Source organism: Macrosteles quadrilineatus, unplaced genomic scaffold, assembly GCF_028750875.1.
Source record: "Macrosteles quadrilineatus isolate MER2022 unplaced genomic scaffold, UCM_ALF_1.0 Scaffold_2__2_contigs__length_208266976, whole genome shotgun sequence".
Lineage (NCBI taxonomy): Eukaryota > Metazoa > Arthropoda > Insecta > Hemiptera > Cicadellidae > Macrosteles > Macrosteles quadrilineatus.
This window is the reverse complement of record NW_026542595.1, coordinates 207908927-207926788: the sequence shown is the minus strand read 5'-3', so window position 1 is coordinate 207926788 and position 17862 is coordinate 207908927. Positions and strand designations below refer to the sequence as shown.

The 17862-nt window shown below is 36.1% G+C and overlaps 1 protein-coding gene across 9 annotated transcripts in view; it reads right to left on the bottom strand.

Moving 5' to 3' along the window:
* The window catches only part of LOC128986728 (dachshund homolog 2-like), a 193443-nt gene that overhangs the window by 48544 nt on the left and 127037 nt on the right, over window positions 1-17862 (bottom strand). For all 9 annotated transcript variants that reach the window (XM_054407225.1, XM_054407229.1, XM_054407227.1 and 6 more), the window contains one exon: window positions 2781-2864. In XM_054407225.1, coding sequence (XP_054263200.1) covers window positions 2781-2864 — 84 coding nt within the window. The remainder of the gene's footprint in view (window positions 1-2780; window positions 2865-17862) is intronic.

Genomic DNA, 17862 nt, shown 5'->3' with positions numbered 1-17862 from the left:
TAGATTGTCGTTAATAACAGACTAGCCAACCCTTTGCCGCCTAATCATGTTATCGCCTGTTTAATGAAAGATGGCGATCGCCGGACCCTACCACGTGGTATCTGCTCCAAATACAATTTTCATTCATCCCCCAAACTGCTACATCCGGACCGTTTTCATTAGATTTCTTCCATCAGACGCCTAAACGTCTACCGAGGGTTTGGTTTCGAATTTTGATTTTATAATTTGAGATAGACTAGAGTTTTTTTAGTTACTATTACATAGTGATTGCCTTATAATGATAATAAGCCTTTGAGGTATCTTGCAACTTTTATTTGAGGATAAACCTATTTAAATTGAGCGGAATTCATCAACTTATCACCATAAATGTTTGGGACAAAAGCACATTTAATAATACTTTTGCAAAATTAAACCCTCTCCAACAATACATCTGATAACCTAGGAAAGCTCAATTCGATTCCTTGTTAACTATAAACTGTAGGACTATATCATTTTTTTCTTCGAAAAATCTTAAATTTAAAAACTTAAGAGAGTAAACACAAATTAGTTGGAATGAAAAGTAAGAAAACGTCTCACGTAACCTTTACAACAATACATCTGGAAAGAGATGCCGGCTCATTAATTCCGAGATCATTAACAGAAGGAAACCCTCTTGGCATTTGGAAAGGTCGGAACCGAAGATTTCCATTGACACCGAAAGGTCGTCTCTACGTTGGATTTACGTTATGTTTTGAGCCTTATTGGTGCTGACCGCAGCGCACGCTCCCCAAATGTCATCGTTTACAGCCTATTTGACCGGTGACAATGCACGTTCTATGTGACTAGAGATGTTGAGAAAAGACGTTTTGCAAGATTATGGATTTTATGTCATAAGTGGTAAAAACCATATAGTATTTAGCCTATATGGCTAAATGCTTTTTTTACTTATAAAATGAGAAATTGCTAAACAAACTTAATTCAAACGCAGCGTTGATTCGTATACTTTCAAATGTCTAAAACCCTTTTTTACTTGTTTTAAAAACTTCAACACATTTTAAAAATGTCTACTTAATTTTCCACAAAACATTTTTTTGTAAACCTTTCTTTTTTAATTGGATATGCATTCTCAAATAAACAATCAACTAATTTATAAGTTCCTCATATATTTCCCACAGATCCAAATATTTAAGTAAATATGTTGTGGATACTTAGAATGTTGTACAGTGTAAACCTTAAATAGGCGTTCAACTTATTCAGGACCACTATCAATCGATATAATAAAAAAAATTAAATTAAATTAAACCTATCCGTTTTGATAATTAATAGACCTATCAGTCAAATAAACATCACTAGACACCTCAAACGTCCTCCGTGTCAAACTGAATATCAAACAATTCTACCCACCTTTTAACGACCGTGTCCGGAGGTGGAAGTGGAGTGAATGGGGTTGATGTTGATATCCGAGCCGGTGTTTCAGTTTCAGACCGACTGAGGCCAATTTCCCGGTTCCGACGCCACGACAAACACACATTCATCATCATCAGCTCTATTTTTGTGGCCAAACATACGTCTTCGTCTTGTTAATTGCGGGGCTCCTTTGTATGGACGTCCGCCCTTAACCCTCCCCTGTTGATAAGACTGATAGCGCTGGTTCAGTTGTGAATTTTAAATGTTAGCATTTGTGATGTTGATGTAATTGGTGATAATGTGTATTGGTAAATTGTAGGTGTAATCCAATGGTGTTTATTATTTATTATTTTTTAAATTGATTCAGCAATATTTCAGCGATATTATTTCAGCAGTATTTAGCAATATCGTAGATAAAACATAGTCCCTTCGTAGATTTCCCATCCTTGTGGAACAGCTGAAGGCAATTTTATTGTTAGTTCTGTACGGTGCACTGTAGAGGTCGTGTTTTGTTGACAATTTGTTTCTCGTTATTTCGTGCATTTAAACCCCTTTTTAACCAAATAAAACTATATAATCATAAACTATATAATCTCGTCCTCTAGTTATATAACTAAACAGTGAATCAAAAATCATGAAATTAGCCCTAAAATAATAGAAACAACATTTCGTCGACAATAGCACCAAGTGTCACCGTACACGAACTAAAGATGAAAAACGAGCTCCAAAATCTTCAATGGGACGATAAGTCTACTTGTGTCTGTTATTCTATGGCAATGTGCACGATAAGCTATATACGTGCCAAAAGCTCACCCCTTCCCGACATCTTGACTTACTGCTTGCTATTCTCGTGGTTAAATTATGGAGTTCCTCTAGTTACGAAACTAACCAACTGTCACAAAGAGAATCCTTCTTTAAGGATGAACAATATAAAATTACTTGTTATTTTTCACTCATTATTGTGCATAGAAAATAAATAAAAAAATTGATGCAGGAGTCGAGGCAATATTATTGCACCTTACTTGAATTACCTACTTGGTAAAATGAATGCATTTTCAAGAATAGATCCATCCATTGAGCATTGGTCATGACAAGGTAATTGATGAGTTTTCAGTGGTGGTTTTGTTTTACGAAATATAATGCGTTAAAATACAATTGCAGTAGATATAGATATGTAGTTTGCGTGCACAAAAAACTAATTATAAACAAGAATATTTGAAATATTAAAATAATACAGTTTATTTTTGGATATGAATGTTTTGAGTTTTCACAGTTTCAGTCTTCAAACAATAAATCTTCAAAAACTCTTAGTCAGCAACGAATTAAAATTTTTACAACAGTCGGTGAAACAACACAACACATTATGTATTTTATAATTTAATCTAAAATCTTACCTCTGATCTTTTGTTCGTCCATTAGTTGCCGCTCCAGACTGTCTTTTACTTCTCGTTCGCGTAGAACGTCCATCTTCAACTCGGCTGTAAAAATAAAATCGAGTCACAAACATGGCAAAGAAATGGCTTATTCTAATGTTTTAGAAGATTTAAAACTAGAATGTAAGCTTCCACGGTCGAAGCAGACTGACCAACCTTTTCAAGAGATGAAAAGAGACGGTGGCGAACAGATAACTTAAACGTTAACCTAAACTTCGGTCAGTATTTTTATCAGTTCAAGGTTCACCAATGTTTACTTTTTTGGTATTCTATTCCGTAATTGATATCGAAACAGGTTATACCTACAATAATAATTACCATTTTTTTCCAAAAATGCAGGTAATTTGGTTCAATGTTCTGTCCGTGACACAATACAGAAAGATGGAGACCCAATTTTCAGACAATATGATACACTTCAAGGTCTTTTCAGTCGGGTTATCAGCGTCCCACGTAGTGGTGTGGACTGTGGAGGGCCCGATGAGACAGGGGATGTTTTTAATATAGGGGAGCAAAGACCTACTAACCTCGATCCTACCCTTCAGAAAACATCGATTTTCTCCACGTCGATATTAGTTCGTAATTACCCCACTTGGAAGCGTTGTTGTCTCGTCTTTTGTTTAAAGGGCTTAGAATAAGTAAAAAAAAAAAAGTTGTAAATATTTTTCCTAAAATATTAGATAGGGATTTACGGGAAGCGAAGAGATGTCCCAAATTGTTCGGGGCACGGTATTTCATTTTTAAATGGTTTGTGTTCATATTATTGTTTTATGGCAACCTTCTATTGAGTGAGAGGTCTTGTTTATCGGTGCTACCCACTCTTGTATTTAAGATGGTATTAAATTGTCTTAGCAATTTGTGTGTTACTTGTATTATGTCGCTGACTTTTCAGGTCTTTTAAAGTGATAAAATGTTTTCCATTTGAAGCAATTGTGTTTTAATTTTAACCGTAAAATCGGTAAAATTTCAAACATCACTGTAAAGCACATAAGCACATTAGCACATTTGTAAAACACATGTTCTGCCCACTGAGGGGTTTCTTTTCAATATCTGTTGACATTTTTTTCATGACACCAAAATACTGAAAATATGTTCACCTGAAAATCAGGAGTCACCAAAAACCCTAGAGAATGAAAAACACATACACATTAATTTTTCATCATTCAATTTAGTTTTACAATTTCCGATATGTTTACAGTATTACCCAGAAAATTCTGTTTACTCACAAGATGAAACTTGCAAAAGATAAACGATCAAGCCACGATATTTTTGACGATTTTTGATCCGTCATCAGGCGAAGAGGGAAACCTAAACCAATCAGTAAATTTCTGTTGTCTGACGGCGACAAGACAAATGACCGAGGAAAGAGGGAGACGGAAAATTGAGAAAGACAAAGTCAACATCATTTTCATATCGCGGGACGGGAGCATAATTGAATACCTTGGTGACGATTACAACAAAGAAATACTGGCTTGAATTACTTTACAATGCGTAGTTCTTTAGATCGTTGAGCTGAACAGTGAATTTTAATACATTTTACAAGTAAGCTTTTACATTTTGTGTTTGGTAATTTGTAATAATATTTGAATGATCAGTCACATCGGATCAAATATAGGAGAAAATATTACGAGGTAAATTTTTACGGTAGGTGGGTTGTACCGAGATTGAAACATTTTTATTATAATGTGTCACTGATTATGACTATATCATAGATCATGATCATACCTTTAATGTTAGTATTAGAACGTATTACAGTGCATTCCAGAGGTTATATGTTTAGTAAATGTATTAACTATTAATTATTATTCTATCCAACTCATCTACCGGTACTGCGATGTTATACTTATCGATTGTATTTATAAAAGCATTGTAGAATTTATTTTACTCGTTGTTTTTAAAATGCATTAAAACTAGAAGCACTATTAGGTATTCCCTCAATATATTCAATATTCCCTCCCGCAACATTATATGAATTAATTTCATACAGGACGAACGAACAATAAAGTGAATGCAAGGAGTAAAGATCTCCTCGTTACAGTTTGAGAAGAATTAAGGAATAATATAAAAAAATTCCAAACACTCAACACAAAACAAACCGATCATACCACAACAAAATTAAAATTGAAAACGCCTCAAGTAATCCAAGGGACGTAACCAAACAGAGAAAAAAGCCGAAACGCGACACCGACCCTGAAAGGAAGAAGTGGGGCGTCTAAATGCAAGGAAAACAAAATAAAGAGATCTGAATAAGTCAGAGTCAACAGCGTGAGTGGCGGAGTATTTGGCGGGTGTCTTTGTGTTTTCGTTCCATCTGTGGCAAAGTGGCGGGAGTCTCAGGTGAACCCCAACCCCTGACTCACCCTCAGATTTGTCACCGCATCATTCGGTGGCACGGACTATTGAGATCTGTGGCCCTTCAGGGAAACAAGAGCGGGGTTTTTGAGTGTTTTGAGTAAGACTGTGCACTTTTTGGGGGAAATTGAATAGAATAGCTTTTTGTGTATTGCTTGGTGAAGTGTCATTTTTTCATTGTTTAGAAAAGCTTGTTGTTTAAAATAAGATTATATATACTTTGGAAAATGTTAAATGTTTGGCTTTTGCTTTTAATTCCTGTCTGAGTCAGCACTATTTTGTATTTTCGTGGGGTCTTTTTCAAAAGAGGGCGACCACTATCTAAACTGTGCAAAAAATCTCAGGGATGTAAAACTATAAAGCTAAACTAACCTAAACTGTGGGTTTCCCACAATTTAAATAGTGGTGGCACTCTTCTGAAAAATACGTTTTTAGTGTATGCATGAAATGGAAACAAGGATATTAAAAGTATGTGATGGAGTGGTTTTTTTTAATTTTGGAATATGTATTACCTTTTTTTAAATACATTCTATTCACTTATAATTTTTCTTTGGTAAATCTTTTAAGATACTATTCAATGTATTGTAACTGAAATACTGGTGATCTAAATGTATTGCAATCGTGTGACTTGAGTAATGACTTACGACAATAACAGGTTTTTTTACATACCTCAGTCAAATAGTCCAATAAATGATATAGCTCAACAGCTTACATGTTTCGTTGCGAAGACAGCATTTTCAAAGCTTGCAACTCGTCAAAAACACATTTAAAACACGGACACGAACACAGAAAACATTAATATTTTTTTAATACGTTTTTGACGAGTAGCAAGCTTTGAAAATGTTGTCTTCGCAACGAAACATGTAAGCTGTTGAGCTATATCATTTATTGGACTATTTGACTGAGGTATGTAAAAAAACTGTTATTGTCTTAACAATATAGTCCAGGGGCCGAAAACATGAATTTTAACGACTTACGTTTTGAATCTTCTACATAATCATATCTCTCTTTAATCAATTAGACACTCTATGTTGTCCATCAGGCAATACTTCTCCCCAGCATAATCTTCAATTCCCATATCTGCATCAAGACTCGCTGACGGTTCCCCCCGACCGCAAGACGTTATTGAAACTAATATCCGTGGATATAGACAGCAATGTACAAACCACGTCCTTCCCTTTGGATTGTTTGCTTCGACTTTCCTTTGCAACTTACTCGGACTTTGAACTTCCACTTCCTTTTGGAACTTGGAGAATGTTTGAGAGTATCTTTGAGTGTTGAGAATTATTCTGGCATTCAGCGGAGTGTGGTGTGTAGGGTTGAAAGTTTGGTAAAGACATACGTAATGTAAAACTTTAGTTGCAGTATCCACCAGTTATTTCTATCATACATTTTCACGCTTTATGTTCTTTTTTCATTGGAAATTATCTTCACTAATAAACAGCTGTTCTTAGTCAGTAACAACGCTTCACAGATCATCACACTCCATTCTACACTCATCCTTCACTCATATTTGGATTAAAATACGCACCTAGGTGGCGTTCCCATCTCAGTGATTTATAATTGACAATTGATATTCACGCAATATGCATGTTTTTGTTTAAGTTTTTGTTAGAAATGGTCTTGTTACTATCTAAACGTCAACCGAAATGGTGTTTGGGCCAAGAATTGTTTTTGCTTTGGAATCGAAACATCTATCTTAAGGTTTTAAGGCAAGTCATGTGATTCATGTGAACCACTTGACTACGCTAAAAATTGAAAAACTTACAAAATCTAAGTTTGGTTCAAATACTTGACGATTTCTTGAAAACCAAACTCAAGTTTGCTTAGAGACAGTTCCAAAATTCAAAAGTTTAAAAAAGAAACGTTTAGCCTGAAATCAAGACAGGTGTTTGGGCCAAGAATTGTTTTTGCTTTGGAATCGAAACATCTATCTTAAGGTTTTAAGGCAAGTCATGTGATTCATGTGAACCACTTGACTACGCTGAAAATTGAAAAACTAACTTACAAAATCTAAGTTTGGTTCAAATACTTGACGATTTCTTGAACACCAAACTCAAGTTTGCTTAGACAGTTCAAAAATTCAAAACTTTAAAAAGAAAAGAAACGTTTAGCCTGAAATCAAGACAGAAGTAGCAGTAAATTATATTGCACCAAAAAATGCCATGATCCAAATGTTGAGAACCTGGTTTCTCTGTGGAAGAAACAGGTTATCTCAATCGATTTGATTCATCTGGTTTCCTACAGAATTATCACATCTCCCAATAGTTGTCAACAATATCACGATTACTTGCGTGTCAACTAAACTGTCAACCGGTTGAACAACCAGCTGAACCTATAAACACAACGAAGCACTCTGCGGTTGAATATTTCAGCGGGTAATGGAGCCGAGACGTATTGTACAGAATGTAATAATAATTAAGAGCGTGTTCGCAGTCCTCTATTATGAGGCATCTCTTATTCAGTGTCGCTTGTGCTCGTACGACGCCCGCAGTATCGCTAATTTAATGTACGTTTATTGTAACCAGAGCCTTAGAACATTCGGCTTCGTGGAACCCATTGTTGCCGAAGGCGATGTGAGCATCGTGATTGTTTCATTCTCAACTCGGTTTCAGCATTTGAACGTTAATGAGCCGTTGATGTTTTCCATTGTTGAGTTTGTTCGGTTTTTACGAAGGGTTTTTGTAAAAAAAACTGTCCAGTCTCGTTGATTTCATTGACTATATAAATTTTTGAACGTTGGATAAACATGTTAGAACACATAAATGACAAATGGAAATAATTATTTACTCTCTGATGGTGAACGCTAATCAATAAGACTATGTTTCAAATTAGTTATGTTTCATCATGTGTTGTGTTGGCTTGTGTGTGTCAGTTTGTGTGTTTGAAGTTTAGTTATGTGTGTTAGTTTGTGTATGCGTTATTTAACTGCATGTGTGTTGGGTTGTGGATAGGGTAGTATATATATGTGTAAGAGGTCAATTGCTGTCTGCTCGTAGAACGAGCGCCTCGGTGCTTAAGAGGTATAATCTTGGTTATCACACCTCTGGCTCATATTTCTCATTTTAAAGTTTACTTTTTCCTTGTTTGTAGTAACCTTTTCCACGAATTGTTTCAAAGAGAATAAATATCGGACACACCCACTGATAATGATAATTTGTGCTTCTGTCAAAAATCAGCAAATGCTCTTATCCCAAAATAGCATTGAACACTCAACTCTCAAAGAGAATGTCTGGAGTTTGAAGATCTACTGCTAGAGCGGTAGAAATCTGATTGCCAACGATAGAATTGAATTGTGCTAATGCATCTCTACCAGGGGGGGGGGGAGATTATCACTAACTCGCTTAACGGTAAACATTGTGACATGGTATCTGAGATCCAATCTGCGCCATCTTACCTTCTCACCCCCCTCCCACCCCTCTACAGATTGATAAGGCTGTTATCACTGGTAGGAATGCTTTTAATTAACATGTGGAAGCTATGTGTCAGAGCTTCTGTGTGATTATGGATCGGCTAATTAGTTGTTTGTGTGGAGTTTGGTTTGTGGATTGGATTGTTAAATTATTATGCATTGGAATAATTAAATATGAAAAGATAGTGTTTGTATTTCTTCTTTCAAAATCAAGTCTTTTTTATGTTTAATCTGTCTAATATAAATAAACTTTTTTTAGGAAATAGAAGCTACATTTCGGAATACCTGAACTAATCAGTTAGTTTGATCTGTTTTGTAACCTGATGTTTACATTGTTCAACTATAGTGTTGAACTGAATAGCCTGACTATAATTTTTTTTAAGAACTTTTATACTGGAAAGCTAGTTATTTTTTGCTCTAAGAGTATTCGTAGCAGCTAAAACTATTGAATGATCATCAATTGTAAAATTCACATGCTGCAAGGTATCTTCTTCAATTTCAGGATGCTTATGAGAGTTGTTGTAGAAGAAATCGGCTGATATGTCTTAAATAGGTATGTAGTTAAATACTACGAATCGCACGAAATATTTGAGATCTTAAAGCAAAGTAGGCCTATACTTTTTCCCATCGTTTAATTTCCTCTATCGTTTCAACATGAATCGTATGTTTACCAAAGTAATGCGAGCCCCAAAGAAGGTATTACAGTCCCAATTTCTCAGTTCATGTTGTTGTCTTATCATTGCGGGCAACATGAATCAAAATTTGATTCTCGGGGGTGGGCACCCCCCCCCCACACCCGGGGGCGTTTCTTTCAGTAAATCTCGCAAGCCGCATTACCATAACGATTGTACGTAAGTAGCGCTACACGCCGTCGGCTAATGTTTAAATCTCCCGCCAGGGTGCGTGCGAGATGCCTTTGTTTTACATTTTAATATTTAGCCGGATATGACACGTGGGGGCAGATAACATGGCTTTGTTAAGGATTGACTTAGCCTTTGGGAAATGAAAGTTTAAACACGGCGAAAAGTGGTTTTCGGTTCCCTCGGCTCGTTGAACGACATGTGGCTTAGGAGTTTATTTGCTGGGTGTAAGTGGTTGAGGGTTTGTTGGGCTGCTTGTATTGGGTGTATGAAGAAGAGTTGTAGGAGGTGTGATGAACTATATTATTCAATGGGTTTAGTGTGGAAACACTGACAAAGGTTAGTTAGTGGTTTTGTAGTAGATCACGAGTTGAGGGAGCGAGCTGGTTTAGTGGTTAGAGCGCCGGACGACCGGTCCAAGAGATCCCGGGTTCAAATCCCGCCAAATCACCAATGGATTTTATCAAAGTGATAATGCCGCAACCCCTTGGTCTAGCCTGTAGTAATGCGAAAAACAATCCCAGGCTCGTGCCTAACGTCCTAGGACAAAAAATAAGATCACCAGTGCTGAAAATGTTTTTTTTTCACCTTTATTCCTATTCCAGTACATGTTTGATAGGGACAGCTGGATCGAACGTTGAGTCTTTTAACTAAACGTAATGTAATTGCATTAGGCTAGGCATGATTTATCTCAGGGCTTTACGATTAAGTTTAAACCTCCAGAAATGATTGGGCTCATAAAACGTTCATACATGGAGGTAATTATGATACACGTGATGGTAGTTTTAAAAAAATGTGATTTTACATCGAAATTTACCAAAGAACATGGTTTAAAATCGTACACACTTGCATGACCTATAGTTTCAGTTCAAACCGCAACCAGAGTTGATTAAATCTGTTAAGTTTGGATCAATAAGAAACTATAATATAAATTGCTAAACTGTCTTAATAATTTTTAAAATACAAATACATCAGAGGTTCTATTGGTAGTCGTTCAAAAAGGTAGGAGAAATCACCCCTTCATCAAAAATAGGATGTTACAAAACATGTTTAATATAATTTGAACTTCATCTAACAAATTTATAGCTAGATAAAACCCAAAAAAACCACCTAAAACTGGAGAAACTTAACACACTCAATTAGTGTGTTACTATATTAGTGTTTACTATATTACTTCATTGTACAGAGATTGTGTACCGATTTCGACAGCTCGCATGTACAGGGTTCACCCATAATCCCACACTGTACGCCGCGCTTCGGTCAATGTTTTCACATATGTTGCTCCACTTTTGCCCAAGTTCAATGGACACCATCGTTCATTATTCAAATGCAGTCGTTACTTGGATCATGAGAAACGTTTCCGTTTGCGTTCGCGACTCGTTTATTGCTTGTAATTGTGTAATTCCATCATTTGAATAACCGTTTTAATTGGCACACATGATCTGCATCACAGTTGGTTCTACTGGCAGCTTTGAAACACTTGTGATTTGTAAGACATTTATAGTTGGGATGATTATACATGTAATGAGAGTGAGTGAAGTTTAATTTAATTAGAGTTCTACTATTGTTATTGATTTTCTTGACTGTTTGTATACTTATATTTTTTATGTTCCAATGTTTCTTTGACACATTTTTTAACTCATTTGTTTCCATTATGTAAAAAATGAGGAAAATATAGATCTTAGATAAAGCACAATTAATTTATTGTGTCAACTTAAGTCCTAATCCGAAATGGTGAATTGAAATCACTTTACAAAAATCACAAAGAGAGCGAACACTGTTGTTTTGTCTTTATATTTCCTTACCTCATCTTCAGTCTACTGTTTAGCAACACTATTGTAAGAAAAAGTGTGTTTTCTTATGGGGAAGATGGGAAATTCTTAATCAAAGATGTTGGGCTGGATGTTGGAACTATAGTTCGTAACACAATTAATATGTAATATAAATACTTTATACAGGGTGTTTCCAAATTGTCTGGACATATTTTGTGAACTTGTTCCTTGGGCTAAGACAAACATAAAATGCCATATAAGTATGGGTCTAAAATGCCTAGATTTCTGTTTGTTGGTCTGTTTGTGATTTTTAAGAATTATTTTATATCTTGAACATTTTTTAAGATAGAAATTTTAAAAATTGGTTAAAATGTGTATTTTAGTAGGTAAAAAGAGCTTAAAAAGTTTGGTTCCAATATCTCAAGCCGTTTAAAATCTTTAATGCCAAATTTCATGAAAACCGTAAATATAACCATAACACACAACCCAAACACCTAAATAATTTTCTCGAGGTATACCGTAACTGTTTTGGCAAATCATACACCCATGAACATCGCGTACGTTGTTGATGTTACATTCGAATTTGATCCCGAATTATTCCCTACCCGGGGCTGTTTAGTTTTCAAGACACCCTCCGCTCCCCCTTGCCCCTAGGCGCGGCATGTTTAACCAACCCACCATTCAATGTTCGGATCTCTAGCAAGTCCCATGCAAATCTCATAGCCTCTTTATGTAAGAGCGTTCTTTTCACAATTTGCCTACGGCATGTGTATTGTTGGGTTCCCATTCATGTTTCTGATCATACAATAGTCAAACTTTGTAGAAGTTTTGCTACTTTTCTAGAATTTTAAGTATGGGTAGTTTGGAGACTATGCTTGCTTATTTTTATTTGAGGAGATTTCCACTAAAAAGTGTCAAAAATTATTCATAGTAATTATCATTTCACTAAAATACAAAAATTAAGATGGCACACAAATTCCGACAAAGAAACTTAGTTTTTCAGACACGTCAATAGGTTATAAAAAAAACCTTATATAATTTAAATTATAAGTTGCATTAATAGTTAACTAGGGGAAAAATGAACTACATTCGGTCTTTTCCTACATTCGGGTACACAAAAATATAAACTAAAATATCAAATATTTCTAAAATATCATCGGACGCAGGAGTGTTGTACAGTAGTATTATTGAGGAAAAAGGAACGTTTTAGAATTGAAACAATAAGATAGGGTTATTTGGTGCACTTTTCATACGTAACTCAGTCTGTACATCAGATAGAGAACAATTTTCCAGTTTTCAAAATGCAAGAAGCGTTTAATGAAATACAAATCTTTTGAAGACAATTTTACACTAATAAGTCAACATTACATCAACTGTTTGCGAACTGTAGGGTGTAACATATTATCAATAATTTACATTAAGACACCCCATCAAACATTAGAATTTCCCTTTTGTTGTATAACAACTATTCCTTGAAAATGAATTCGTGAATTTTTCTTAGTTGTTAGTGTTCACACCGGTGAGATTATCAAAAGAGAAAAACTCAAACCCTTCAAAACCCTGATTTTTTACATATTCAGGACCAAATCAGTTATTCCTACACAATCCAAGCATTCCACTATAGGTTAGCAAGAAGCACCCAATTTCACTCTCTAAAACAATGAACCAACAACAATTTACCATTCACCACTAACTTCTACACATCTGAGATCTGGGGGTTGGAAACATAACCGTTGTCAAAACGACGTAAAGAAGCAGAACGACGTCATCTCCCGCCACTCTGGCTGATTGTGCCTTGATGGGGTGTCAAAAATGGCGGGAGGGAGGTTATGGTCTTAGACGATGTCTCTGCCGAATCTCCATATTTAATTAGATGGAGCCCACCTGATGTAAGATGGGGCTGGTCGCAGTTAGGCGCATATTAGGTGATATTAGACCTTTCCGGCCATCTGATCCAGTCCCTTCTTGGATTTGGATGACTTTTGTCTCCCCTAGGGCTGGCTAATTGGTAGTAAAATTATACAAGGCGGTTGGTACGTGGAGAATAAATTAGTGGTTTTAATTGTTAAATATTTCTTATTGAAAAAGGTTGGTCAATTTGAGATTTTATGTAATTCAACAAATGAACGTGGTTTGTTCTATGAAAGACAGAACTTCGGAAGATTCAACGTTGAGAGGATTAAATAATAAAGATCAATTGATATCTAAATAGACAGTGGTGAATATCGGTACAAATTGAGCCACATAATATACAAGGTGAAGCTGATGGTTAATGTTAAACAAATAACACCCACCATGACGTTTGGAAAACACCTTTGTAACTTTCAGGAATTTGGTTGGAATTAAAGAAAAAATTCTTATTCAGGAACATTTTCAAACCAATTTCTCCACCCTTATTTGAACTGATTCGACAATCGAATAACTTAGTTTTTGTGATTTTCTATTTTCCGATGCATTTTTCGAGTGTGAATGGTCACATTCCAACAATATATCACACTACTTAAATTTAGTTCCTCTGTTCTGACTGATGTTTCGGGTACCAGTCCCACCGGAGCTGTTCTACTCTTTTGACTCTCTTCAGAATGATTTCCCCGAGTTACTAAACCTTGTGTTCCCGTTTATAATATCAAATATCTAAACATATTCCTCGACCAGTTTTATTCCGTCATTCCACCGGGTAATTTTCTGATCTCACCATTTCCATACGATATCGAGCGTTTATTCATACGCGCCGACGGGGGCCGATGTAATCAATGTGAAATAATTTCAGAAATAAAAGACAGTCCACATTTAAATAAGGAATGGAAACAGTGTTGTCCGCGAGTTTAATATTCAGAAGCAGTAAAATAAACGTATAATTACGGCAGATTATAGGACAGGCCTAGGGACACGTCTCGACTCTGTGATTACCGATCATTATATTTTATGATTGATCCGACGTCGAGCGATCTTATTGGTCGGTTTTGATTTATTTTCCCCACTGTTAATTGAACAAGGCACCGTAGCGATTCTATTGGCCGTAGGAGTAGAGGCTACGGCTACACCTCGGTCGGGATCTATGGACTCTATTGATAATTTCAACGCGGTTTATAACCGACTCGGGTGGTTTACGAGCGCTAGCCTCGGTTCGGTCCCCGCGAGCAGGACCTGGGGAGAGGCTACGTCTGGATAATGTGAAGGGATGGTGCTCCAGACGTGACGGCGAAAAAAAACTGGAGCGAATCGTCTTATTCTGTATTTACTGAAATGATGGTGATTCTATGATGGATGTTGTTTCTACGTAACATTAATGTGGTCCTTTTATTCTAAATTTCTGAAATGATACTGATTCTATGGCTGTACTTTGTGTGTTATTGTCAACGCCAGTGGTGGTATATATGGTATATAGAAATGACGTATGTTTCAATCCGAAATAATTCTGTATTCAATAATAAATTTGCGTTGGTTTACTGTGTATCAAAACAACACAGAAAGTAGAATCATTCCTTCGAATTAGGTATCTAAATATTTATGAAAAGTAAAAATACCTGTTTACGCTTATCCACACTTGACTTGAAAACTAGTTGCGACTCCACAGTGACCCTAATCCGCGCTTCTTGTAAAATCAGCTTATCGATCACGTATAAATCCCTCTATCGGTGAATTTTTCAATTCGACAGTCTTCAGTATAGGAAAAACGTGGACATACGTCTACGTGAATCTTGATGATGGAATATTATCTCTAAACATTTATTAATATCTCCAATTATTTCCAGAAATTTCAACATAACATTTCCATGGTTTCAGCAACCACAAATTTCGACCACTACTCGTCCACATCCTCAGTCATGACGTACGCACCAACACCCCTTTACCACGCCGATGGTGTTTATGCAGTACAGCGATGCAGGACGCACACGACGCAGCTTATCTCGCCCAGAACTCATCCGTACACCAGTTTCACATTTGCTCGGTCACATAAACCCGCGGGTTTACCCTCGTGTCGATACAGTATCTACATACGCTGTTATCGAGGGTCTTGTACTCATCGTGGTTGTTTCCACCTTATAATCGTCCGTAAGTCAGATCACGGTCGATTTATACAATGGGAAAGGTAGCGCGTTGTGATCTTTGTGATGATGCGTAATGTTAGAGACGTTCAAATGGTTGTAGCGTCTGTCACAGGTTGAATTTGGCCAAGATAGATATGGGGTTAAACAACTACCACTCTTACCACTCCTTTGTGTTTATACTGTTTAATTAGATAAGAGAAGGCTTTAGTCGGTTATCTCGTAAACTCGTGTTTAAAACATTCATTGACGTTATTTGAGTAAATATTTACGGAACAAAAAAGTTTTGAAGGATTCCGATAGCTAGTAACACTTTGCACTTTGTGTTTCTGAAAGTGATTGTAACAAAATTAACTTTCTAATTTATTATCCTTCCCATTCGATAGTTGTCAGTGCGAACGACCTTTCAACGCACTATATAGCCTAACAGCAAAGCTGTAGGTAGTCAATGCCAAAGGACTATGTTCAACATTTATGCAAACTGCTGATAGAAAAATTTATGACCTCGATTTTAAATAAGTGCAAATGAATGTCCCAGTGAACATGAAAACTGTACTTGAAAAAGAGTTTAAACGAAACTACAACAGCAAAATAACTCTTAATAGAATACAAATGTATATTTCGAAAGGTTTACTATTTGTGATCACATAAGTAAACGTCCATCTGAAGAACAAAATTTGTTTAAAATCTTAGTTCAGGAGTCAACGTGCAATGATAATAGGCACACTTATGGGTCATAAGGCACTTTTATGGGTAAAATTAAAAGTCTCCAGGTTCAAATCCCACAAATCACCAAAAAGATCCATCTATTTAGTTCCGTAACCTTGTGGCTTGAAACATGTACCTCAAGCTGTTGGCTCCACCTAAAGAAACAACAACAACAAAAGGTGATTCTTATCTCAATCGAGAACTTTCTCCCTACCGGAGTACACTCTCCCCAAAAATCCACGCGAGATATAACTCACACACTAACATCATTCATTTATTTGCACGTTTTACTCAGCAACCTTCTCTTTTCCAACACATTTTCCACTATCTACAATGACATTGCCTGGTTGTACCGCCCGCGCGCTATCGCGAGTTGTGGGTATTCCAATTGCAACAATGGTACATTAATCTGGCCTAAGTGGTACACGCGGCCCTGACCTGTAGATAGGCTATTTATTGGTCCGCTGCGACAAGGCATGAGCTTGGTGTTAATGCCTGATCTTTGTCGTACAAGATGGTGCGTGTGTGTGAGCGCGCCCGTCAAATAAAACCATTCAGACAGTGGACACCCATTCAGACCATTCTTTGGGTGGGTTGGTTGTGAGAGTATTTTAGAGAATTTTTGGAGTTCCTCAAGGATCAAGTTTGGGTCCGATACTTTTTTATGACGTAATTGCGAAATAGTTGTGAAATATTGATAAAAATGGGTTTTAGATTAAAGTACTCATATTAGTTTTTAAGAACACCATTATGATTACATACGGTATGTAAAACCCCTCATAGGATTCAAGTGCAAAAAGTTATTTGAAGCTATGTCTTAGTGAGGAATGTGTAGAAGAAAATCATAATGAAACACAAACCAAAATTCAAGCTCTATATTGTTAACATATAATAACGACACTATATTAAAATTATGAAGTCGCTGTAACAACACGATAATGACACTAAATTTCGAGTGTAGAAAGGTCGCAGCATTGATTAGAATAATGCAAATGATGTGTAATAGGGTATAAAATGTCGTAGGATCAAATGTCGCACTATCTGACTCACGTATCTGACGTACGCTTGGCTGTCGATGGAATGTCATAATAACTGGCTTCATGCACAGTGACTTTCTCACAGTAGAGGTTGAATAATTGTAATAGTGAGAGAATTGACATGAAGAAGTCGAAGAATCGTTAAAACGGAGTTTCCTCGAGTGTGGGAACTCTGATTTGTGTAATTAGAGGCAAAAGTTTGGATTGTTTGAAGGTGTTTTGTTATAATGAAAGTCGTATTTGGACTGTTGAGGGTATAGGGGATTATACTTATTTTTGGAAGCAGGATAAACTACTTCTTGATTAGTATTGTGTGTATAATAAAATACGTGTTCGGACCATGACCTGTTGTACGAGATAGCCTTTCACACCTTTCATTTGTATCTCGTCTTAAAAAGGTTCACAGTGCAAGAATAACGATATCAAATAGTGTTGAAATACGTATTTAACAAATTTTGTTGCAATGAATAATCGTCCACCAAAATGGATTTTTTTTTAATTTTAAACTATAGTATTCCTTTAATAGAACTAAATAAAACGATACGCATATGTTTTGAATTAAATTTCATTATACATTCGAATGATTCAAACTCAGTAAGAAATCAGAGGGAACTTCTGTTATTTCGAAGCTACGTAACAAAGAGAACGTAATTCATATGTCAAAGACGCCAACTTCTTTGTTGTGAGTTGTGACAACTACTGAACGAAACTTGTTTAAGAGTAAAATTCTGTTACACTTCTCTCTGTACAATCCATAAAAAATCACCTCATTGAAATAGATTTACAGCATATAAAACTTTCTCGAATTTTACACTACTTTAAACTAGTCATAAAAACCCCGACGTATAATCACACA